Consider the following 26,318-nt stretch of genomic DNA (forward strand, 5'->3'; position numbering starts at 1 on the left):
CTCTAATATGAAGACTCATGCCCAACTCTACTTGCTGTTTGAATAAAGGTTACCTTTATGTCAAAGTAGAAGCTCTGCCTCTTGCTGCTTGTTTTCCATAAGATCACAACATCCTTTGCTGCTGATGAATTCCATTGAATAATTCAATCTTATTTCTTCCCGTTCCATATATCTGCCAGACAGAACAGGACCAGCAGTTCTTCAGTTGGTGTCTTAGTGGGATGGAATAATGTAAAGAAAACTGTAGGCTATCTGAGAAGATGCTCGCACAGTAAAGGAGTAACAGAATGAGAGTGCTGTCAGCCACTGCATCATATCATTAGCCTGTGTGTGTGTGTGTGTGTGTGTGTGTGTGTGTGTGTGTGTGTGTGTGTGTGTGTGTGTGTGTGTGTGTGTGTGTGTGTGTGTGTGTGTGTGTGTGTGTGTGTGTGTGTGTGTGTGTGTGTGTGCGCGCTCGCTTACAACAGTGCCATACGGTGCATGGTGACACTGCAGGAGTGTGTAACTCTATCTCACGCTTCAGAGACAATGGACAGACAGCTACCAAGTGACATAACACACACGTATATCTGGTGAAGTGTAACAATTGATCCCAAAGTCAAACAATTACATAACAAAGTCAAGTTACTGACACTTAGAGGAGGATATACATGGACAAACATGCTGTGGAGTGTGAACTAAGTGTGTGAGGTTTGTGTATCACTTACTCCTCACTGGTCTCTTCTGGTCCTGTAATTTTCTCTGCACACATTGTCAGACATTCCTAAACTTCCCTCTACATCTGATGTATTTGTTCTCTTCTTCTACACCAGTTCTGTTTGAGTATCAGTGCTGAGTGTATTCCCCCCGACACCCAATATCCTCTTAGCCTCTTCTATTTTAACTGCTTCCAGTCACACATAAATCTGTTTGCAAAGTTTTGCAATGAAATAAAAAAAACATATATATATTTTATTTATGAACATTATCAAACATGAAACTGTTGATTATTTTTGCATTTTTCTATTTGCAGAATGAAAAAACAGGAGAAAATTGCAATAAAAATAGTATACGTGTAACTCAATCCCAAAAATCGGTTTGTAATTAAAACCATTCAAAACAAGGAATTGGTAAAGAAAAATGTGTATTTGTATTTGTTTTAATAGCATGGCAATTCAAACGGGACTGTGTGTTGCACGAATATGCTCAACCTTATGTCATGTGACTGACTCTTTTCCTCTTTTACCTTGCCAAATATGCTCAGGTGGGAGTTGAGGGACAGATTCCTGACATAATTGGAATTGTTTTATTTGAGATTCAACAAGGACATCAGAGGGTAGAATCAGAGTGAAAGGTCACTTGTAATTCACTCAGTATAATCTAATATCTGGTTGGCATCCTACAATAATAATTTGAGATTGTGTTTATTTATTTTATTATTTTATTCCAGAATGACCCACGTTTAAGTCTACAATGGCAGTCCTACTAAAATTGTGTTTTAGTACTGAACTCAGAAAATGTAACAACAATAAGATGTAACAAACTAATGAAGGAAAAACTTTGCCCATTGCCAATCATCTTAGTGCACTCATGTGTGACAGAACAACGTTTTACCTTTTGTTTTTCAACAGTAAGATCGAGTGATCGGGCATCAATTGGTTTAGGCTGCCCGTGCTGTTGATTGCGCATGCGTGCGTGAAAGTGGATCGCCGAGCTGCTGATGTGGCCGCTGTGTCTGTCAAATAAAAAGTTCATCAGACAGTTTTCGGTCAAAAGTGTGACGATGAAACTTTTTCTTTTTGTTTTATTCAGTATCTCAGGCCTGACCAAGGCGGATGAGGACGAGCGACTGCCGAATAAGTGCGAAGGTAACAGCTTAAGAGCCACTGTTTACGTGTGTTGTACAAATTCAGTGTTAGTGTTTTTTGTTTTTGTAAAACAAAAATGCTCGTCGTTCAGTGTGTAAGTTCCTGACAGTGGAGCTCCAAGAGGTTTTGGAGAAAACCGGTCGGTCCAAAGAGGTTCTGGAGGTGGGAGAGGTTCTGGATACCGGGAAGAGGAAGAAGAAAATAAAATACAACACTTCGTGAGTCCTGAAAATAGTATTGATGCTGATGTTTCTGAACTACTGGACATAAATAAAGATGTATTTGTAATTGTAGATGTATTTTGTAATTGTGTGTAAATAGTTATCCACTGTCATGTTGAGCATTATATTTACGCGTTGTTATATATATATATATATATATATATATATATATATATATATATATATATATATATATATATATATATATATATATTGAAATTGTTAATATGACACAATATAGTTTTGCTAATCATGTCTTGTGTGGCAGAAAATAGAATGTCACATGACTTCCATTTCATGTATGTATTCTTTGGCACGTCAGAGAAACTCGACTGACAGAGGCAGTGGACGGCTTATGTGAGCGCATCCTCCAGTACAGTGTTCATGCAGAAAGGCCGGGCAGTCTCCGCTACGCTAAGGTGATCTTCCTTCATGACATTCTTTTTTCCACAGAGGTTCTCATTCATGCAACGTTCGATGTATTTTAATCATGTAGGGTTCCAGTCAAACCATGACCACCCTGAAGAATCTGGTCCACAAAGGAGTCAAAGTGGATCTGGGCATTCCCTTGGAGATGTGGGACGAGCCCTCAGTGGAAGTTGCAGACATGAAGAAACAGGTAGACGTTACAGAAATGTTGAGGTCATGTTCAGGGTGGAAGAAGGTTTGCTGAGGCTCATGGATAACTTTTTGACTGTATGTCGTGCAGTGTGAGCGGATGCTGGAGGAGTACGAGGAGATCGTGGAGGACTGGTACTTCCACAATCAGGACCAAAGACTGGAGAACTTCCTCTGTGAAAAGCACGTCCTCAGTTCTTCAGACCGAGGTAGAAAGCTGTCTTGCTGAAAATCATAATGCGGTTAACGTAGCACCGTCTCTTAACTAGCCACACATGAATGCATGATACTAAAGCACTGAAGGAACTATTTTATATCTTAGAAAGCTTTTTAGGAAAATACTGTTTTAGTGAATGTTTGGCTGAGGTGTTATGGGATCTGGAAATCCTCCAGAGTGCCAGAATTTTGATGTTGTGCTTTCAAGGTTCGGAAAGTGCTTGGATTTCTGATAACTGATTAGCTCACTGACGTTTCACATTGAAACACTGATCCACATCTCGCCCACACTGTCTGACTGACAGCTGTCAGTTCATGTGTTTGCCCTGCCCCAATCAGAAGGGCGCACAATCCCTACATGGAGGACTGCAAAAAGACACCCGGAGGTTTGCAAAACAGCGAGCATTGGCTAGACCAAAACAAGTTTAAGTTTCACAGTTCTTCTCGATGGGTGAGTCGGCCTTGACAAATCACATGAAAGTATTTTCACAACACGCTTTTAGCCTAGTTAGCTGGCCAACACATGCTAAATAGATGAGAGAAGCTTCGTGTCTGTTTTGACCTGGTTCATTTTGCAGCCTGGTTCTTGTCACGCATAAACTATGCCTCAAGATCAATGCATGTGCCTATTTTTAATTTAATTTTCAACTTAAAATGAGTCACATTGAACATAATATGTATTTACTCCATAACAATACAAGGTCAACATATATACACACAAATATATAGTTTTATATAATGTTCACGTAAAGCATGTACTGAAAACTTGCGCAGTGGCTTGGGTTGACTGACATTTAGCAGTACAGATTTAGTTATTGCATCCATAGACACAATGGAGTGTGTGGTCTGAAGAAAGCAAAAGCCCTTGCAACTTCAGTTTGCAAAGCTTTACAGAGGATGAGGAGCATGTTCCCCTCCACTTCTTGTCACACTTTGTCACTGCAGACAGTAAAGATTGAGGTTGAAGTTAGCTTTATTATTGTTATTTCCAGATGAGGCTTAGATGGAACAGTTAACAAGTTTGCACATAAAGCCTGTTGTTTATTGCAAAGAGAGAAAAATCAAGTTTTGCAACAGTTGAGCCACGTTATTAAAAAGTAGAATGAACGTTATTGTAGCAACTCGGAACCTAATGAATCAAAATCAAATGGATTAAAGAAAGCGACCATGACACCCAGCCCTCATGGTGGCGGTAAACATATTGTGTTGACTACATCGGAATGCTTATTTGTCGTAGCGTGAAATAAGTCTCGTGGCATGAAAATCGTTCACATTTCTACTGTCTAAAACTGTTCTGGTTGTGATTTATCACTCCTGTGGGTGCCATGAAAATGGTGAAAAAGCACCTTAAAAGTGCTAAACACATGCTTGAATGTGGGATGAGAAATGTTGTTGGACAGCAGGAACCAAAGCTGACCATGGAGAGGATGTTTTTTTCTATGAAGAAACAAAAAGGAAAACAGCTGTAGCATGTTTAAACTACCTCGACCAACTAAAGCACATTCAAATGTGTCCCATACTTCTCTCCTACCCTCAGAATGTCTAAAGGAGGTGTGGAAGGGAGATCCAGGCGCAAATGGAGGCACTGAAGAGGCGGGGGTTAAAGGTCAGGCAAAGGAAGAGAAGGCGCATGATGCTGGAGAATTGTGATCCAAACACCAGGAAACATGGCGTCAATTTTCAGTGACTCTGTGATGACACAAAGGATGGAGTGAAATGCTGCCAGCTTCATTTTGAGGCTGAATTTTTTTGCACTCTTTTCGTGTTCAGTCCATTTACCATTTTGTATAAAATGGGAACGTTACAACCTCAGTGAAGAATATATGCTTTTATACACACTACTTATGAATGTATAGTTCTGTATTTTATCAATAAAACTTTTCCTCATTACACCTTTCTGAATCAGCCTTCTGTCTGATGGGGATGAGTGGGTGAAAACTCACTCATTCTAAGGAGCTGCTGCTGGTTAAGACCTTTTGGTGATGAGCTCTGAACACCACCTGTCTGACCCTGATGTCGATGAAGACCACACACCGAGCTTGGGCCTGACGATCACTGCACAGCATGGTGGTGGAACAAACACGTCCCGTTTCTTCTGAAGTTGTTCTGAGTCTAATTGTCCGGTAAAACAGTGAAACGTAATTTCGCAGATAGGTCTTTGACGTTCTGACAATATTGACTGCTGCGAAATACTCCCCTCTTGTGGTCAGACACGGAAACTGATGATGGTTGCTTCTTGACTGACAGCGACACTAGAGAGCTGTAAGTTATTTTTTATTGTCATTCGTTGCCTAATGTAATCATCTCTCAACTGGAGGATATGTGGGAAAATAATGCGATAGTCTTGTTTTCTTTATTTTCGCTTGTGGTGACATCGGCTCTGTCACGCAACGTCTTCTGAAGTTAGTCTGTTCGGACAAATATAATTTGTAACAAAAACAGATATATAGATAAATAATTTTATTATTTTTTGTTGTGTGTGTAAATATATTTTTGTCAATGTGTTTTTTATTTGTATGGCTATCTTTGAACAGTATATACAACTAGTAAGTCACGGTGACAGTGCAGACCTTCTCCAAGCTTCGTGGTTGGATCCATCCTGTGATATATATATTTTTTGTAATATATATTTTTACCCCTATCATGCGTGTTTAAGCAACATATTTCCTGTTACATGAGCTCAAACGTTCAGCATGAATGAGAGAACCTTCGAAAAAGTTGGTGATTCCAGTTAAATTATGAAGTCTTTCACTGCTTTAGACAAAGTTGGTCACGAGTCCACGTGGATTCCGTCTCATTAATGTTATGTACCAAGGACCTATAGAAATTACTAAAATCAAATCTCTTCAAAGTTCACCTTTTTGATTGAAATTTGCTCGTCCTTTCTAGAGTTATTTTGTTTACAAACAAGTGAAAGCAAAAAATGCATCTTCATCTCTTACCCCTGCCGGAGGTAACAAAATTTTTATTTTTATATTTATCTTTTGTCTTGTATTTAATAATTGAAATTACTTGCAGAAGAATTTGTGACCCCACCGGAAATTCTATTCCTCGCCACCAGCACGAGCTGCATTGGGCCTCAAACTTGAGAGTGGCACACTCATTTTAAGTCATGGACGTGGATGGATGGATGGTTGTTTTCAGTTTATTGACAAGTATTACTTACGTTTGTGTCCAGATCTCTTGTCAATTGAGCCACGATGGAGCTGTTACGGTCAGCAGAATGCGATGATCATATATATTTGAGGGCAGACTGGTCAGAAAAAGAGCGTAAAACTGCATCTGACCACCAGAGGTCGGACAAGAGCGGCTTCACAGTGTATTTTGAGGTGTGTAATACTGTTGATAACTGTTGATAATTCTATAGATTTTTGCACACAAGAAAAAATTACCAAAAATGTTGTTGTTTTTTCCTAAGCAAATGAATAGCATTACACAAATGTGTAATTTGTCCCTCACAGCTGTATATTCTGCACGTGACTGCCAGATCCTTGGCTCATGTCCACTGATGGTTTCTGGAGTCCAGACTTTCCAAAATGTCTTGCTTTTGATCCCCTCACAGTCTTCAATAGCTCGCTCTGAGATCAGGCTCAAGCCAGATAGTTCTCTGCGTTTGCTCCAGCAAGGATGAGCCTGAGAGGGTTTTTGGAGAGTCGTGCATTTGTGATAAAATTCAAAGCTGCTGTTAAAAATGGCTTTGTCTCTTCCATTGGTTTTTCAGCATGAAACAGTTCACCACTAAGTGGGTGCTACATCGTGTTTTAAGGATCCAATTGTGTCCAGCTTTATATGAACAACTTCCTGCTTCAGGTTGTGCAGTCATATCAACTCATCTTGACCTAGCTGACGGCCCACTTGACCTCTGAATGAGGGATCCATCCTGGTGCCTGTGTTGGAGGCAGTTACAGAAAGACGTTGATCTGCTGACTCAGCCCTTTGATTACTTTGATGACTTTGAAGTACGCTGACATCCGGTCGAGATTTCTTTTGGAATCTGTTACTTGACCTTTTTATTTTCTTCCAACATAATAGTGGACTTTCTCTGTTTCATTAGAATAATGAAATCACACTTCATGAACAAAAATATTGATGGTGTAGAATTACTTTTAGTTCTGAAAAATAATTTCTGGCTCCTTTTCTGGCCATGTTGCACGTAATTTATTTATTTCATTACTATTGATTATTTATTTTCAATTATTCAAAGATCATGTTTACATGTCCGTCCAGTGTGAATATAAATCCTTTACTTATTGCTTCACATCAGTAAAGACCCCCTTTTTGCACCTAGTGTTCATAGTTTAAAAAAAAAAACAGAGAGAGAGAAATGCTTTAACAACAGAAACTAGTAAGATCTTGCTCCACAGCTCCACCCAAAACCTGACAACACTGATGCCAAGCATGGAAGTGGAAAAACAAAAGGCCCTGATCATGGCAACCAGCAGCCTTTTCTTCTGTGCCAGCCACCATGGGGAAGCCAGCGCTCTGTTATGTTACAGCTCTATTCTTGTTGCTATAAAACCCAACATCACAGCAATAGTAATGCGAGGATTGTGGTCGGTAAGGAAACAGGTTTCTGATTCTGGTTCTAAATAAGGTCAGAGGAGCGAATGAAATCTCAGCACACAAGTGTGGTGGAACTGGAACGGGGCACGCGAGATGAATCTCTAGGTTAATAGAAGATCTAGTTACAACCTCTAAAACCATGATATCGTCTTGTAAAACACACAGCGAGCAGCCGCTTGTGGTTTCACTTCCACACGACGAGGTTCAAGCCATAATGTGGTCGGGTCATTATGTGGTCCAGTTAACCTCTTTCATAGTCCAGTAACGTCCTTGGCAAACAAAGCGCCTTGTTCAATCATTTTCAATGTAGCGGACATTGAACACGTGTACTTGGTCTTGGCAAGTTGTTAAAATGTAACTGTTCTCATGATTTACAGCAAAAGAGATCCATTTTGACTAAATCTGAAATCGGAGTCGGAGTCGGAGTCAGTCAAGTCGAATTTCAGCAGGGAAATAGCTAAATAGTAACCACTGTATTGAAATATCTGTAACTTAAGTTTTCTTTTTTGTTAAACCTGACGTGATGGTTACTTTCTTAGTCTTGTAGTATAGTAATGTTGATAAAAAATAAAGCTGATATTCCAGTTGATAGTGTTAATGTCATGTTGTTAATTTCTGAAATAATAAGAATAAAATAAAGCTACTGAATACTTATCATTTCAAATGCACTTCACTTATTTCTTTTGGCAGGAACCCAACTTTTTTCTATCTCTTTGTGTTCAACGTCAATGCTGTTCAAAAGTCAGAAATGAATGCATAAATAAATTACGAAAAGTGGATACATTCATTTTATTTATATTTCCAATATTATTTACGTTTATTTTTCTGATTTATTCCCACGTTTAGTTCTAAATTTTGGTAATCCTGACATTCCCAAACTCCCCAAAAGGACAGTCTGCCTAAACAGGGATGACAGTGAAAGTGAATGGAATGTCGGTTCGACGTAAACCTGTATATCCTGTCAGTGATGATGACAATTCACTTGGTGCAGTGGATCTAGTGGCAGTGTCATGGTGCTCTCTGATGTGCTCAGTGGTGTGTTTCGACATCCACACCTTCAGTACCGATGAAGAACATTTAATGACTCCCCGCGTTGCTGAAGGCGAACAAGAAGAAATACGACTTTGGGAGACAGATGTCATAAAACTCATATTGGGCCAAGTGTTGATCCCGGCAGTTCACCTTTCTTTTTCTCTTCTGTCGTTACGATCCAAGACTTGCTTTAGATTCAACTTTGTGTCAGACTGTATCAGATAAACGTCTCGCAGGCTCAGATCCGAACTCATCAATCGTAGAATTCTTTGAATGCTTGTGCGTGATTACTCCGTCATCGGTGTCGATGGCTTCCATCCTTCTTTTATAAGAACGCATCGAGTTGCTTGTTGTTATCGCTTGAATCTCCCAGCTCTGCCTTTGCTGCAGGGAACAAACGTTGGCATCAGACACGGACCACCAGCTAAACACACACTTTCAGGGATGGTTTCTGTTATCAATTAGGATTTGTGTTTTTTTACGATTATTCATTAAATGGCCTCAATTACCTTGACTTCATCTCAGCACCGTGAAGCCTCAGGAGACTAGAATGTTTGTGCTGCCAAGGAGCAATATTGACGAATAAATGTGCTGTTTGGCCCCTCAATTTACTTTATTGCACTTGTCCCGGCTCCAAGCACAGCATTTCTTCTCTGCACCACAACGTGTGGAGACGCACACGAGTACGTCGACACACACACACACACGCACGCACACAGAAAGCGAAGGCACACCTGGGGAAACATTCCTCGAGGGAAGTCATCAATCAGTTTTATGGTTTTCTCTGGGAAAGTTTCCTCCTTCCCAATCAACCCCCCCTCCTCCCCTCACCAACTGAAATTCTCTTATATTTCCATCTGTATCAGTTTTGCCTCACATCTGAGAACCATCCGCTCCCAATTATCTCAACTAGTATTTTTTTTTCTATTCCACTGAGGGATAATTGCAGCAAAGTGGACAGATATTTGTTCCTCACTTAAACAGTGAGAGACAAGTCTGCTGGTGGCGCTGGTGTGTCCTCAACTTGCTTGAACTTGAGGTGGTGGAGGTGGTGGCAAGTGAGGAGGGACGCGGATGTTCTGGACAAGTTAGAGTTGATCTTCTATTTGACTTGCAAATGCCTTCCAGAGTACACAAAACACTCCGAAGACCTGAAGAGCACAGTGCAGATGATGTCACTCTTCGTCTTTGATGAAGTTGTTCAATTGCCTCCAACCATCTTCTGATATTGCACTTAGAATGTACAGTGAAACGAAATACTTCATTGATGTGTCATTTGTGTGATATCTATATTACAAATATAATATATATTCACGTTTGTTTCACTTACCATTGATTTTTAAATATCACAAAAGGCTTGAGATTTGCAGGTGCATATCCATCTCCTAACATGAACTGATCCTCAGCTGCTTCCACTAAAGTATTTATAAAATAATATTTATCATCTGTTTGTATGTAGCTGGATGGAATTTGATTTGATTCAGTTGTTTCAGACTAAGTTAAATGTTGATTGACTGGCTTGTTTGTTTACACTGTGCAACTTGTGTCCCAACAAGAGCCTTGGAATGGTTTTAAAAAATATACTTCTCATAAAGAGTTGATCATTCAAATAAATAATATCATAAAATAGATAAAGTCTCTATATCTAGATATTAGTCTAGATATTTTTATTATGCTTTAGAAGCAGATATGTTTTAATATGAAATAACGTGTTTGCATGAAGTTTAAGTTCCTGCCAGAAGTACAATATTCCACGATAGTGGAAGCATACCTTCTGAACAAAACGTGAAAACTGTGGAGAAAAAATCTATTGGATTGTAGTGACAACTGGGTCATTAACTAAATGTTTTATACGCACATAAAAATCGAGTCCCTTTTCTCCACCAGCTTCAAATCTGAAACTGCCCAACTCCACTTACCAAGCAATAACCAATGAATAAATATTGCTCCTGGGCGCATGTACTGTGTTAAATAACGTTTAGATCGATTTAGTCAAACCTCAACAATGGTTTTCTTACGACCATGTAAATACCGCGTCATTACACCGAGTGTTTTTGTGTCTGCATGCGGTGATTTACATCATGTTTGCTGAAGCAAGGGTCATTTTAAACCAGCGTCCAAGGTAAATGTTTACAGTACGTCCGTTTTCGGCGGATGAGATTTTCTCCTTAATTCGTCTGCACTTATGTTAAATATGTGTCATCACGTGGAGCTGTGACTGTGTTGTTGTTTTTTTATTTATCTGATATAGTTTGACATGAGGTCAGCGCTCATGTGACACAACCACAATAGTGAACGGATTACTGCGCCAGACCTACTATTGTGACCCATTCCATTTAAATAAAAAGAAGTGGGCTTTACCGCACAGCAGCTGCCTTGAATGGAATCATACTATTATTATTATTTAGGCTACTGAAAGCACGTGTTTGTGCTGACTGGCCTTGCCAACATTCATAATGTCACTCATTTGAGGCGTAGAACCTTGATTCAACCCTGATTTTTTTCTTGCGCAAAAACCTGTCGTAGACTTGAGACGACGTAAAACTTTATGTACCGCGTGAATCGAGGTAGTTGTTTTTATTCTCCAACATAATTGTGAACTGTGCAATAAAGGTTAGAGGCGACCTCGAGCGTTCACAGTTGAATTTGTTAAACTTTATTGACACTGTCAATAAAAAAAGTCACTGGTTGTAATTTACCGAAAGAGTGCTGGCACGAGGTGACCCAAAAATGATACTTGCGAATCTTTAGAGGAGGGACTACGTCCGAGTATCATCCCGGTAATACCGGGACCCCCGCCCCCGTGCGGCTGCCCCCTCCCCCTCCTCTGGCTCTCCTGTCCCCGGTGCTCAGCCCGTCTCTCGGCCTGACCGTGAACGCACCGTGGATCCACCGCACACTTGCTGAGCTCGTCTTTCCTCGAGCAGGAGGAGCAGGCGTGAGGAGACGAGAGCCGCTGGGACGCACATGGTGAGAACTCTCATTCATCCACCACGTTTCCACTTAGGAGGACGAATATGTCATTTTATTCGGTCGCAATTGTCTAATTCACATGGCGCGCACAGCTGTAACGAGCGCAGTGCGGCGCGCGGACGGCTCATCCACAGCCCAGTGTGAAAGGCTATAATATCCACTTTTGCTCGCATATCCCACTAAAACACGTCCCGATTCATTAGTTTATTATTGATGGGTTTTCTTCTCGCGTTAATCAAACTTTCTGCGCAAACATCAGCATCTCTTTTTGCGTATTTTGGAATAAGCAAACTATAACCTTCCGCATTCAATCGACGTCTTGTTTCATTTAATTTCTATTTATATGAGGTCGAAAAGTGGCCGCATACGTATATATATACATTCATATGTAGTTTACAGTCGATGGGTACATTTGTCAACACGAACATACACCGTTCCTTTTCTTTTATGTTTTTCATGTGTCTTTGTTTTCGTCTGACTCGCTCAATTATCTGTGAAAACCGCACACTGTAAATATTATTTTCCGACAAAGTTGCGCTGAACGACGCTAATTATTGGCTCAAAATTGAGGCAATTAAGATTGTGGATTGTCCGCTGCCAAAAATAATCAGCGTGAACGGAGCAAACATTTGACTTCTAATGAACCATGCGAGTCATTCCTCTCTCGAAGTCACTGCGGGCTGTTTACACCGCCGTATGGTTCTCGCTGTCGGACAACAACGGCGCGGAATAAACCCTCGTTTCTGTAATGGAGCTGCTTTTGCCCCCACATATTTACATCGGAGGTTAATTCAAAGCAGATATCGAAAGAAAACCAGCTGGCGGGAGTTATTGGTTTTGCGTAATTCTCATTTATTAATGAGCCGCGTGGCCACATGTGGATCTAATTCTTGAAGGGGAACTGCAGATTTTATCACAGCACTTTGTGCCGTTTTAATAAAACCGTAAGCGGGCATCAAACAACTTGGAATAAGGGACATTTAAAATGACATCTTATTAATCCCCCGCCTCGTTCCACGCTAATTCACGCGGGGAATTTCCTGGTTCGTTTTTGGTCAGTGCAATACTTTTTAATACTCGATTTTATAATGAATCTTTCAGTTCGATAATTACCGACAAATATTTACAGTCAATTCACATCTTTACTAACTTATTTTCGAGAGTACTTCACCAACAACATGAAGCTGATAATTTAAGATAGTGACCCTAAAGTGCTACATAAACGAAAAACAAGTCTCATTGCTAAACATCGGGCGATCAGATTGTGACGAGGTTCTTTCCCAAATCTTGAACTTCACTTCCTTAAGCGCCTCACTTTTTTCTGTCCAGTTAACAGAACATTTTATGAGTTTTATTTTCACTCAAGTTGAATTGTTTCTGCAGAGTTTGTAGATGGATTGTAGAACAGACGCTGTGCCTTTTGGTCTAATTCTGAAACAGTATTTGTGATCTATTTTACCTCAGAACAACCTCGGACATATGTCATTTTGGATTTCTTGTTGTGTGGTGACGGTAAATCAAACCTATCCATCATTAAGTAATTACCATCGTTATTATTAAACGACATTATAAGCTTGTGTTTTCTCCTCCACCGTGCCCGCAGGATGTCTTTTTTGGCACCAAGGCAGCATGGAATTGGTGATTTCATCCCCATCTGTTTTTCGATATCAACATGTGAAGCTGGATTCTCTATGGGAAGTCTCCTGCCAGCTTATAAAAGAGAGCGAGAGAGAAAGAGGGGGATTGACAGGAAACCGGAGGGTGACATGTGTTTTCTTATTCAGAAATGAGGCAATAACGGGTCAGTGCAGAGGCGTCCTGCCGCGGCGCGCTTCACCCCCCTCAGGTCCCCTCCGCTCATGGCAGAGGTGCAAACGTGAAGGACAGAGGCCTTCAGCTAAAGATACAGGCAGTGATAATCCAGCCGGTGCTGCCTGCAGCTTCCAGCCCCGGCTGCCCCACTAAAATTAGATTATTACGCCCAAAACACAATCCGCTCCGTGTGGAATAACACTTGAAGTTTGGGAGCACCGCCTCTCCCCGAGCAGCCGGGACAGCATTGCGGTGCGAGCTGAGGACAATTGCAAATTAACAAAGGTGTCAGTGGAAAACATGCTGACAGGTGTGTGACGGCATGAGCTGTTTTCATTGATTGTTAGAGCGGGGCTTTCCTGATATGCAACATGATACGCTCTCATGGATGAATATGTAGTGTCCTATAGTTCCCACATGTGAGCAATACATGGTTGGAACTATATATATATATATATATATATATATATATGCGTAACTTTTTATGTACCCCTCTATTTCATTTTTTTTTCTTTCAAATTCACACATTTCCTTTGATTTATATTTACCTGTATGCTAATTCATTGATCCAACTGTCAAAATGAAGCCTCAAAACATGGCAAAACGCTGAGCATGATGGTTTAAAATAAGGGTGCTGACATTTTTTGTATTCTGAGCTCTCCGCCGTCTGGCTGTCCGGAGCTGCCGTCCATGACGAGGAATGTTAAAAAGTGTGTGACAGGCCAAATCCAGCTCATCTGCTCAGCGGTCCAGATGCACAAGTGTGTGCCAGTTAACAGGTAGCAGGAGAGAAACCCCCCAAAAGCTCCAGACGGGCCCGTTCTTTTGTCCCTGGAACATGGTTCAGCATAGTTCTTTTTTTTTCAAAATGACTTTTTTCCTAGTTGAAGTTCATTGGATTTCTTTAGCTACAGTGACTGTCAACAGAAAATTCCATCACTGTATTTCAGAAATTCAAACATTTCGGCAAAACTATTGATTTAGCAGCAGAGATTTTGTGATTCCAATTGAAGAGGTCAGGCTGAGAGCTCCTCAGCGGATCCTTTAGGCGTTCAGTGGTTCTTTGCATCGACAGGTTTTATCCATGGAGCTGATGAGAAAATGGAGGTTCGTTGTCAGTTTGATTTTTGGGCTCGCAACAACTGTGTCCCGCTCTTCTCTGATGACCTACGGTGTAAACAGGTTGTCAGCATGTATTTTTCCAGCTTCCTGCCAGCCAAGCCTGGCTGTCTGTGAAGCTGCACCTCTGGAGCAGTTGATCTCAGCGCACCACTATCTGGCCATCGAGGCGATTTGTAAGACGTTTCTTTCTGCCAAGTCATTCTAAGGCTGTCCTGGTGGTCTCAAATCTCCCCACAGAATTTACTGTTTCATTTGAAGTCGAAATGAACCACTGAACGGTAATGACGTGCGGCGATACAAGTTCTGCCGACACGCCACCTGCGTGGATTTATGGAGGCCAGCGGAGCAAAACCGCTGAAACCATATCCAGTTGGTTATGTTGGCAGTGTTAGATAGATGATCTGGATTTGGAGGAAGAGAGCTCAGGATTCAGCCTGGAGGGACACTTTAAAGACCACAAGGGCCCCGCTTCGATGAAGACACACGTTTATCCAAGTGGCTGTAGTAGTGAGTGTGAAGTGACAAAGACAAGAAACAAGAGCATGTACAGCAGTTGTTAAACACCCACTGGACTGGTGTGTGTCACCTGTCAGAACTTTGTTCCTCCTGCCCCTTTTTTCACACCTCCACTTCAAATCTTTCCATACACTCAACAGTTTTATAGCACACTTGATACGACCTGTGACAAGGCTGCAAGAAAAGCCTTCTGGAACCGTTAATTACATGATAGGTACACAGATGTTTAGCGTTACCGCTCCACCTGCCCCTAATGACTGAGAAGCAGTTTTCAAATGGAAATGATCAAACAGTTATGTGAGATTGGAGGTCAGCAGCGATGGACAGTAGCAGCAGAAAGAGAAAGTGAACCTAATGAGGGTAAATGGGTTTCAGTTGGGTATTTGGGGAAATAACTGTGTACTGTATTGTGATGTATAAAGCTTTTTTTTTGTCTGTTTTCAGTTTCGGAAAGATGCGCACTAGGTTGAGGTTCATTTTTGTGCTTATTTTTTAAACAAAAATGTACTTGATAAACTTATTGAATATTCAATAAAATAGCACACTTGTTTTGGTATTAAAAAATAAAAATAAAACGCGAATGAAAGTAGTTAGCATTTATGTTTAGCATGTCTTTTATGTATTTACCATTGTGACCAGTCAAATTTCCCGACTGTGAGGAATATCTAATCAAATGGATGGAAGTTAAAAAGTGTCATATAAACCAGGGGTTCTTAACCTTTTTGATGTCAGGGCTCACTTTTCCCACCACAAATGGACCTGGGGCCCATTCAAGTCATAGAACTGATCCATTAATCTTGATTTCATTTGTGATCAATAACCATATTTAATCTACTCACATGTAAACAAACCAAAACCTTGTGAAATGACATGAAACCATGTGATCATCGGAAAGATATTTGTCATCGAAAAGTCCATCCAGCAGCAGAACCAGGTGCAAGTCATGTTTATCAAACACACTACTGCCGCCATACGTGGCTCATGTATTAAAACTGAGCATCTTGCAGCCCAAAGGTGTAAAGCAAAAAAACCTCTAGCGGCCCAACCATGGGCCTCTGTCATATGGTTAAGAATCACTGATATAAACAAACAAATGACAAAAAACTTGAAATTGCGGTCCAAATGAGAATGTTTTGCTGTGATGCAAGGAATAGGCTACATCAGCGAGGAATGGCTGGATTGTTGAATGGGTCACAATTGTGTACTTCATAAAAGTTCAGTTGACTTAAAGCCACTTTTTGGGCATTGTAGAGTGTAGTTTAGAAATTTGCGAGCTCGGCTGAACACAGGTTGATTTAAAAAGTTACTATAAACGGTGGTCTAAAACAGCTGCAAAGTTTCGGGCACACCCATATGTAAATCAGAGATTGCGTGTTTTGTGGTTTGCCGCAGGACAAATTTGGACTTTAACATGTGTAAATGTGGAAGAAAACACTCCTAAATCTTTTTGACAACTGTTGAAAAATAGCTGCTTTGGTACACGGATAGAAAATGCATCCTCAGCGATGTAGATTCACTATAGAACTGCAGGCACGATCCAAGCGTCATGAATGAAAATGGAGACACATTTTCTTCACACAAAATTGCTCTCAGTGATTAGCTCGGATTGGGCCAGTCAAATTTATCAAATTGCACTTTCTCCTTCCTGAACTGAAATTGCATGTTATGGCCTGAAATACAGTAGTATCTTCATTGGGGCAAACATTACGAAGAGGGGCTCACATGCTGTTTTGAACAAAACCATTTCTCCTCTAGTTCATTCAGTGGGTATATGTTTTTATCATGAGCAAACATGTTTTTTTATTTTTGTTTTGCATAATTTTGCGTGACATTGCAAAAGTGATAAACATACAATCAGATCGAATTTCGTATCCATGTCTCTTGACGTGTCAGAAACTGACTATTAAGGACGAAGGAGCTTCCCCCAGGGACTTGGGTGGATAACAGAAAGAGTCTGGCTTCTTTAGCGGTTTGGTCCAGATCCACCTGATCTCACTTTTAAGTCCTTGAAAGGCGGTCAGATGTCGCTCTTGTCCTAGTTTGAGAGATCAGAGGAGAGACGCGTCTTCCTCTTTGGCCCCTCTTGACCATCGTGCTCCCAGAGGGAAGAGTCATGTTTCGGCCTCTGTCTAATTGAGCCGAATGACGAGGCCAGAGAAGCTCTCGGCCCAGTCTTCTCCTCTGGGTTTGGTTATTGCAGCCCTGCTGACTTTGCTGTCAGTGTCAAACGCTTGTTAGGACGCCATCAATCTTGGCGCAGTCAGAAATATTCCCAGAGCAGAAGGAAGGGGTCCGTTGATAGATGAGCACAGAGACGGCGGAGCAAAGAGAAAGTTGCTTGAAATCGTGAAAGGAGGATGGTAATGAATGAGAAATGGCAGAAGGAGTGGAAAGCGAGTGACCCAGTGGAAGATATGGAGCTTCAGGAATTATGGCAGAAGAAGAGGGAATGTGCTCCTGGGCTTTGTGTGAGAGTAAGAAACAATAAATCACTGATTCCAGAGATGGGAGATTCAATGTTCATTCTGTTCACATGCCAGAATGAAAGCTCCAGGGTATCAAAGTTTGACATGAGGATAAATGACTCTCATCACCAGCCGCGTGAGGCAGGAAGTGATTTGTTCACACCACTGAGGTACACAATTCTGTGTTTGTCTTTTACCGCGGAAGTGTCCTTGTTAGGGCTCAAGCAGAGCGGACGCATTTCGCTTCATAAATCATTTTCTTCCCTCCTTGAGATCATCTGTCTCCACCCCTTCCCTCCCCACTGTTCTCGGTCCCACGTTTTCGCCCCATATCCTCGTCTTGCTCGCACCTCCGCCTGCTCAAGCTCAAGCATCTCGCTCGCCTGCAGCTCTGACCCGCGTAAAATGATTTGAAAGGGAGAGGCCATAAACGTGATGGATGTGGTCCAGCTTGGGGTTCGCTCTCAGCTGTCGGGCATGTTTTTTGTCATTCCAGACAAACAAGTCGGCTGCAGGTCCTTCCCTCACTTCTCTCGGGTCTGAGAGAATTTTCAACACGGATAAGGTCTCGAGGGACAAAGTTTCATGGGTTGAAAAAGTGCTGTATTGAAGCACGGAGATTTTTTTTTTACGAGATGAGGTCTTGCCGGTTACTTCCATGTGCCTAGGAGGTACTGAAAAAGTATTGCTTGTTTTTTAGCAGCAGGATAAGTTCTTACATTTCCTTCCTCAGATCAGCTTAAATCAATCATTTGGTGTTTTTTTTTTCTTTCAACTACTGCGTTCCCATGGTGTTCTCTCTTTGCCTCCACAGGGTGGATGACATGATGTTCCGTTCCTTCTCCCCTCCCTCTTCCACCTCATTTCTCCCTATAGTCCCTTTTCTCCTACTTTTCTTTCCCTCTTCCTTTGTCTTCTCCACCTTTTCACATGTTCCTCTGAGCTGGACATCACCCCATGATCCCTGCTACCACCTCGATGGCCGGCCACGACACTGCCTCTCAGAGTTCATCAATGCCGCCTACGGCGTCACGGCCGACGCCACCCACTCACATCACGTCTCGGACTCCAATGGAAACATCACCACCTTGACGGATCTTCACAACCCTCACAATCTAACATGCTGGATGGCTCCAAAAGGTTCTACTGGTGGCGACTGGATTATCACTCTTCCTCTGGGTCGCCGGTTTGAAATCACCTATATAAGTCTGCAATTTTGCCAGGAAGGAGAGCTCTCAGATCTCGTCTCCATCTCCATCCTGAAGTCGATGGACTATGGCCGTACTTGGAGACCAATGCAACATTACTCCAGCAACTGTCTGGAGGACTTCAAGCTTCCGTCACAGACCATCGCCCTGACCAGACACCAGGAGACAGAACCTCTCTGCTCAAATCCATGGCCGTTACAAAGGCAGCGGGGGGCTATGGTGCTGGCCTTTTCCACCCTGGATGGTCGGGTATCGTCCTCGGACTTCGATTACAGCCCAACCCTCCAGGACTGGGTGACGGCCACTGACATCCGACTTGTGTTTCAGCTGTCCAAAAAGGCAAAAGTGGGAAGCTCAAACAATGGAGACACTCAAAATAGCTACGCTGCTGACAACAGAGGGGCTGTGTGGTGGCGATATGGGCACTCAGGAGATCAGATCTTTAAGATGAACAGTGAAAATACTCTTGGATTTTTTAACACAGAGACTAAAAAAGCTGAAACTGGAGTGTGGAACAAAGGAGACAAACTTGGTAGGAAAGGTCATTACAAAGGGTCATCTCAAGAGGACGATGGCCATAATGTCACAAGCAAAGAAGGTGGTGTCAGCTTTACCTGGGACACGCTCGTGCCATCCAAGAAAGGAGGTACAGGTCGAGCACGGAAGAAGGACAGGGATCTGCTGCCGTGCCCTAGCGGAGGTTGCAAATGGACAGTGGAGGGACGGCAGAGGGGCAACAAAGGACGAGAACTACGAAAGAGGAGAAATAATCCCAACACCAGGCAAACCTCCAGGAATCTTCAGGTTGCCCCGGTTTTGGTTTTAACTCCTCCTGTCCAGCCTCCACTGGCCATCTCGGACCTGCAGGTTGGAGGCAGGTGCAAGTGTAACGGACACGCCTCCAGGTGTCGGCGCGACGACTCGGGCCGAGCAGTGTGTCTATGCGAGCATCACACCGCAGGGCCAGACTGTGACGTGTGTGAGGACTTTTACTTTGACAGGCCGTGGCACCGAGCCACACCGGCACACCCAAACCCCTGTGTTGGTGAGTTCAGACTCACTATAGTTTGCAGGTTCAGCTGAGTTCAGGGGAAATGATTTGTATTTCCTTGAATCTCTCCTGCAGCCTGCGAGTGTAACGGACACTCGAGCAAGTGTCGCTTCAGCATGGAAGTCTTTCAACAGTCTGGACGCCGGAGTGGGGGAGTGTGTCAGAAGTGTCGGCACCACACGGCTGGACGCCACTGCCAGTACTGTCAAAACGGATACACACGGGACCACACCAAGCCACTGCACCATCGCCAGGCCTGCCAACGTTAGTCAACAAAGCATGTGTGTGTGTGTGTGTCTGTGTGCAGAGGGGTTCAGGTTCAAGGGGAAGGAGGATTCTCTGCGGCCGTCATTGGACATTGTGCACATCCCTGAAAGTTGTGGGAGTGTGAGAGACATTGTTTATGTCACTAAGCATACAGACGTGTTTATCGGCTGCTTACCTTTGGCTATTCCTGGTTGCTGCAAACACACACTTAAAACGAATGCAAAACTGCGCTCACATAAACACGCACCCCACTGAGCATACACCTGTATGTACTGCTGGTAGGCATCTGCCTTGACCTGTGACCTTTGACATGCCACATGGCCCACAAGTCAGGCATGTGTGTGTGTGTGTGGGTGTGTGTCAGGAGTTAACTAGCGTTCTCCGAAATACAGACGGAAATGATTGACTTAACTGAAGTCATTGGATCAGATTTCAATATATTTTTGTAATTGTACAGCTGGTCTGAAGTTTAGCTCTCACAAGAACTCCTCAGTCCTGTTGAGCTGGAGAGGGCTCTCAACTTGGGGGCAGCTGGGCCCTCTCCACGAGGCTAGATATATGCTCCTTATCGCTCGCCTCTCACCCCAAGTCGGGCTGTGATAGTCTCCAGCCCTCTGTGACACCATCAGAGATTTCATTCACTGGCTAGTGGGGATGAGGCAGATTTCAGTGTCACCGTCAAAAACGTCCACCAGCAGATGGCTGTAAAGTTAAAGATTTGCGTTGAATTCATTCAGTTTGTATCATCTGGAAAGCTGGAAAGCTTCTGTTACCTATAAAACAAAAGTGAAGCAGTGTCCTTGGGCAATGCAGAGAACAGCGACAGTCTGTTGTAGCCGTTCCATGTAGTATTGGGACCGATGTAGGCAGCCAGATCTTTGTCTCTTGTTCACCACAGGATATTGACCTTCACCTGGGTGACTGTGGACCATTATTGGGTATGTCCGTTACAGAATGGCAAGGGGCTGGAGTCATCCCAGCTGCACTGGGCTGAGAGACGGGGGCAGGCCGGACAAGTTGACAGTCGGTTACCAACAACATTCCAACTTCTATTTTCTTTGGGATGTTTTGAACATCAGTGTCACAGAGTTGTTTCAGGAGAGTCACTGTTGTTGTTTTTCCATCAACTCATCAACAGAAAATCTTCACTGATGTCAGTCAAGGTCTTGTTCCTCTCTGGGCAGATGTGTCTGTCAGGAAGGATTAACGCGCCTGCTGATGGATGGTGCTTGTGTTTGTTGCTCTGTGTACTTGTACATGCACTTTATCCTCATTGATCAGTTTATACCAGCATACATACATACATAATGTAGCACGAGAATTACATTATAAGTACATGTTTTAACAGTAAGTACACATTCATTCTTTGACATTTTACCTTTGAAAGTGACATTAGTTCAACTACTTGAACAATAGAATCAAACAAAGAGAGAAAGAAGAGATGGGAGGAAACTTGGAGTACCGAACATTGGCTGTGTACCCAGACCGACAAAAGGAGAGACGGGAACGGATAGACATTTCTATGATTTGTGAGAATCAAAATACAATGATAAAAGCCTTCTCACGTGTTCAAAATGTTTTGAATATCTCTTCTAACTCTTCAGCTTGTCAGTGCCACCCCCTGGGAGCAGTGGGCCATTGGTGTAACCAGACCTCGGGTCAGTGTCTCTGTCGGGAAGGAGTGACGGGACTCAGATGTAACCGCTGCGCCCCGGGATACAAACAGGGCCGGTCCCCTCTGCGGCCCTGCGTTCGTAAGTCTCTTCACCCTCTTCCTACATGTCCCGCAGTGTCCCCTTCATGGGGTCCACACAACAAATCACGGATGACTCATGATGGAGGTGAAGCGATGTAGCAATCCAAACCATGCTCCACTGAAAAAGCACCTGCGTGTAGCATCAGAAGTACAGAATCAAAAGTCTCCAGTTCGGGTGCTCTATCGTGAAAAATACGATACCCATATTTTATATAGATTCATTAGATAAAGAGAAACATTTTTACATTATTATTATTATCATTATTGCATTACAGGCAATTGAAACATTTGAATATTACAAAAGATCATTTTCTTTTATTATATTTTGTCACGCATCTGAAAATTATGCTCATTTCCATCCCCTGCCCAACACTTGGCACAGATGAATTTGGATGTGATCAGCTGGTGGACCATGACTCTTTGATAGTGACTTCAGCTCCTCTGCATTGTCGCGCTGCTGCCTCTTGTGTTTCTCCTGACAATAGAGTCTCCATGAGCTTCTGTTCAGGGAGTCCCCTGGCCAGTCAGGCTGAGTATGAATATTAAAGAGATGCTGCTCTGCTGACCACTCTGACACGCGACGAGTCCCGATTCATTAGTCCTGGAGACATTTTCCACAGCATCATGAACATGCGCTGACGCTGCAGGGGAGCTTCATCTCCCGCTGATCTGGGATCAGCCCCACGTCCAGTGGCTCGTCGCCAGTCATATCTGTCCCCGCCGGACACCGATCCTCGGCCATCGGCGTTAATCCTCATGTAGTTCCCAGGATAATCTTACGAGTGCCGACAACTACACTGACCAGACCACAGCACAAGCAGGTGACATAGGAAGCCCACGCTGGCGAAATTCACACCTGTCGGTGAGCGTTACCCCTCCACCAACCCGCAGAAGCCAGACTCATAACTCTCCCAGTGAAAGGAGCGAGTGAAAGAAAACCTTGTTTGTTTTTACTGCCGTCCATCTCGGGCTATCTATAGCATGGACCCCCTCCTCCGCCACGACATCCTCTCTCATATCAAACACAGCAGCAGTCAAGCTAAACTTAAAACGGGACCCAAACTGACCCCCAGCTAACACCAGCCGCAGCACAGGAAGTTCACCTGACCAGTTGGTCTGCGCTGGATAACTTTTGATCTGCAATGCCTGTCTGACTGCAGAGCTTCCAATCATGTCCTCTAAAATGAATCATGTGTCATTTTTTTTGTACATGAAAAAATCTTTTAATAGGCCTTTGGTTGTGTTTGGTTTCATGTTTGCATTTTCCGACATGTGCACGCAATTCTGGATGCCGGCTGACCTTCTTCATCTCCTCAGCATCAGGCATTACATTAGACAAACCTCTATGAACAGTCTGAAATCTGCCACTGAGTGACAACTGGATCTCAGGGAATTCAGCTCAGCCATTTTAATAATGAAAATGACCCTGATTCACGATGTAGTTTGTACAGAAAGTGGGGGGCTTCATAAGTTAAGTTACTACCAGTCTGTTTTAGGAATTAAAGGGGCCTTGCTCAGGCAGAGTCCCTGCTCTCCTCCAAATCCGAGTCAGACTCCTACAGAGGAAGAGACGCTCCCCAGATGAGCAGCCTACTTTGCTTTGTCTCATCAGCTATAAATCATATGTGGGAGTCTATGGCCTCTTTAAATGTCCAACAGAGCTTCTTGGCTCATATTAAACCCCTGGAGTTGTACTAATACAGGTACCATTACATACAACACAAGTAGGTGTCGGTTGACTGATGGACATGGAAAAACGAGTTTCATCCTCACATCATTATATAATTTTGTTTTCATTATCGGTTTAAAACAAGATTTGTTTTTTGTTTGTTTGTTTTTTCCTCTCTCTGAAGCAGTAACTTCAGCCTTATGTTTTTAACATGTGCGACAAATCTTTTGAATAATATCTAGAATGAGCTTCACGTTTGTTTCCCAGTCAGCCGGGTGTCAGTGCCGGCTGTATCACTGTCCAGTGTACACACACTTTTACAAGATATCCGGAGCGCCAGTTTTCCACTCGCGTGTTCACTGGAACAGAGTTTATTGTACTCTGTTTATAGCACAGAACAAATCTAAACTCAAGCATGACGGTTTGACCTTATTAAATTAGCAAGAGTAAAAATGTGTAGCGATGCTTTTCTACGCCATAAAAGGACCACACACACTGGTTTTGACACTTGCCGCTGGTGTGTGTGTGGGCATGCCTGGCTCACTGAGGGGGGCGAGACGAGCTGACAGCTCTGCGGTCAAGCGTTCTCATCACCTGTCTCCCGGTGTTTGTGTTTGCAGGAATCCAGGAAGTTGCTCCGACCCCGATGTTCCAGTCTCAGTACAGCATCGGTGAGCGACTCTCAACAGTTAGTATTGCGCTTCATACAACAGACGGTGCTGTCATCCTCTCCTCTGCTCGTCACATGACTAACATGAAGAGTCATAATCACAGTTTGACTCGTTCACAACACGGCAGACAAATAATCTGACATGAGCTCCAGTGCCTGTAGAGGAATCACTGTCAAACATGCTGAGAACATAAACCACCCACATGTTGAAAAACAAATCAACTTTATGATGATGTCATTCGTACTATTTATACCATTCACTGTATGGTCGACCAGGCTGGAGTGAATTCTCATGTTGAGTGTGTCCAAACTGTTGTCACAGAGGGTCCGATCTGATGTTCCGAACACATGAAGAGGGACATTGCCATTAATCAGAAGTACATAAGAACTTCTTTGCATGACAGAAAGGAAAACAGCAGCATCCACTGTCTCTCTACGGGGTCTTCCTTTTCATTTCAGAGCTTTTTATTAAGACAAACAGTTTTAAAAGTTGTGTGTGTTAAACCCTCTGGTTGACAGGGCTGAACGATGCAACATTCAGGCCAAATGACACTTGACTTGAGGGTCAATAACAGCCCCAAGCAGGTCCACTGTCTTTGCTTAAACCGATCACCTGTATGTTGTCATGGTGTCATGTCAGACAGAATAGTGTGTCTCACCAATAACTGCCCCCTCCTCACTGGAGCAAATGTATCGTTGGCTGTGTTTAACTAACTGAACGTATCACCCAGTTCTGGGGACAAATATCACCAAGAAAAGCAGGAGCGGGATGTGCTGCTCGTCAGCACCACCTAGTGTTGTTGGAGGCCCTGCCACCTGCTTCAGCGTCATCTGTTAGTCACCAGATACAGTGATGACAAGTAGAAGCAGCCATATTGTAATTAGGGAAAGAGACATGTGCTGAAGTTGCTGCTAGGAACCTGAGACCAGCGTTTGTCACATTCTCCCTGTCTGTCACAGCCGAGGAGTGCGTGTCCTACTGTCAGCCGTCGCAGGTGAAAGTCCGGATGAACCTGGAGACTTACTGTCTCAAAGACTACGGTCGGTCCTCTGCTGTTTGTGGCCACTTTCCTGCAGTCAGGATGACAAAGTAACAATGTGCCCCTCTGTCAGTGCTGAAGGTGCAGGTCAGAGCGATGGAGCGGTCCGGTCCGTGGTGGCAGTTTTCCATCTCAGTGCAGACCATCTACCGCTCTGGTTCCTCCTCAAGTGTGCGCAGGGGTCAGCAGTCTCTCTGGGTGCCCGACCGCGACCTGTCATGCGGCTGTCCAGCCCTCCACGTCGGCCACACCTTCCTCCTGATCGGCGCAGAGGAGGGAGAAAGGAGCTGGGCCCCCGAGGAGAGCCGGCTGGTGGCCGACCGCTCCACTCTGGCCCTCCAGTGGCGGGAACACTGGAATCCCAAGTTGAGAGGATTTCGGGGTCAAGATAAAAAGGGGCGCTGTCCTGCCCAATCCCCACATAGCCATCACCACAGAGCGCACAGAAGACCCCAGCAGGGCTACATCCCCCCTCACCTGCGGACCCAAGCTCAGACTGAGATCACACACAAAGCGGACGACGATGTGACCCGAGTGGATGCACAGACTCTCTCCCCAAAGACCAGTGAGGTCACATCCGTGGCGACTGCCCCCACAACCTCTGCACTTGTGTGCTCGACTCCTGGTTCAACATGAATCTTGTAGATCTGGATTTGGTGTCAATTCAACATCCGTTTCAGTTTGACATGGAAGAGAAATTTGAGACTCATTTTTGACTTGGATGCATGAAAAGTCACAGTCCCTGCAGTGTGTGCCACATACACAAACTCCTGATGACAAATGTGGATTGAAAAGATAAATATTTATGAAGGTATTATGAATCATATTTGAAACATTTAAGTTTTGATGAAGTCTTTGCCTACAGACACTTTCTAACAAACACCCAAGTTGTTTGCTGAATTCTCACATTTTTACTGCTGCCAGTAAAGTGTAACGCCTCACAGCTGACGGGACAAAAATGCTTGATATTTTTTATATTGTAAGAGTCATATTTATTTGTGGTTTATAATGTGCAATGTAACACCCTATACAGAGCTTAAGAGAGATTACAGGTAAATATTCTACCTCACTGATGATGTAATAAATGTGTCCTTTTAAATAGCCTGACTGTCATGAGTCCTTTAGTCTGAAGGCGATGAGCTCTGTCATCTGAGTTGAAACTGGAGAGTTGACTGCAACTTCATAAACATTGCGTCACCATGGCGACCGCTCAATTGTTCTGGCAATGATGGGTTAAGCGAGAAATCTTCCTGTGTCTTGTCCTGGAGTGTT

General features: G+C 43.3%; 2 protein-coding genes across 2 annotated transcripts; both read left to right on the forward strand.

Annotated features, from left to right (window-relative positions):
- Positions 1-1,684: 1,684 nt before the first annotated feature.
- cnpy4 (canopy FGF signaling regulator 4) lies at positions 1,685-4,780 on the forward strand. Its single transcript, XM_053860508.1, has 6 exons — positions 1,685-1,847; positions 1,939-2,065; positions 2,391-2,487; positions 2,565-2,687; positions 2,778-2,895; positions 4,440-4,780. Exons 1-6 carry the CDS (start codon positions 1,700-1,702, stop codon positions 4,550-4,552), a joined length of 726 nt encoding a protein of 241 aa, XP_053716483.1. The 5' UTR covers positions 1,685-1,699; the 3' UTR covers positions 4,553-4,780.
- A 6,587-nt stretch (positions 4,781-11,367) lies between these two features.
- ntn5 (netrin 5) lies at positions 11,368-26,083 on the forward strand. The gene is made up of 7 exons (XM_053860165.1): positions 11,368-11,467; positions 18,200-19,638; positions 19,720-19,908; positions 21,516-21,665; positions 23,957-24,007; positions 24,967-25,047; positions 25,120-26,083. Exons 2-7 carry the CDS (start codon positions 18,210-18,212, stop codon positions 25,680-25,682), a joined length of 2,463 nt encoding a protein of 820 aa, XP_053716140.1. The 5' UTR covers positions 11,368-11,467; positions 18,200-18,209; the 3' UTR covers positions 25,683-26,083.
- The last annotated feature ends 235 nt before the right edge of the window (positions 26,084-26,318 follow it).

Source organism: Synchiropus splendidus, chromosome 3 (genome assembly GCF_027744825.2).
Source record: "Synchiropus splendidus isolate RoL2022-P1 chromosome 3, RoL_Sspl_1.0, whole genome shotgun sequence".
Classification (NCBI taxonomy): domain Eukaryota; kingdom Metazoa; phylum Chordata; class Actinopteri; order Syngnathiformes; family Callionymidae; genus Synchiropus; species Synchiropus splendidus.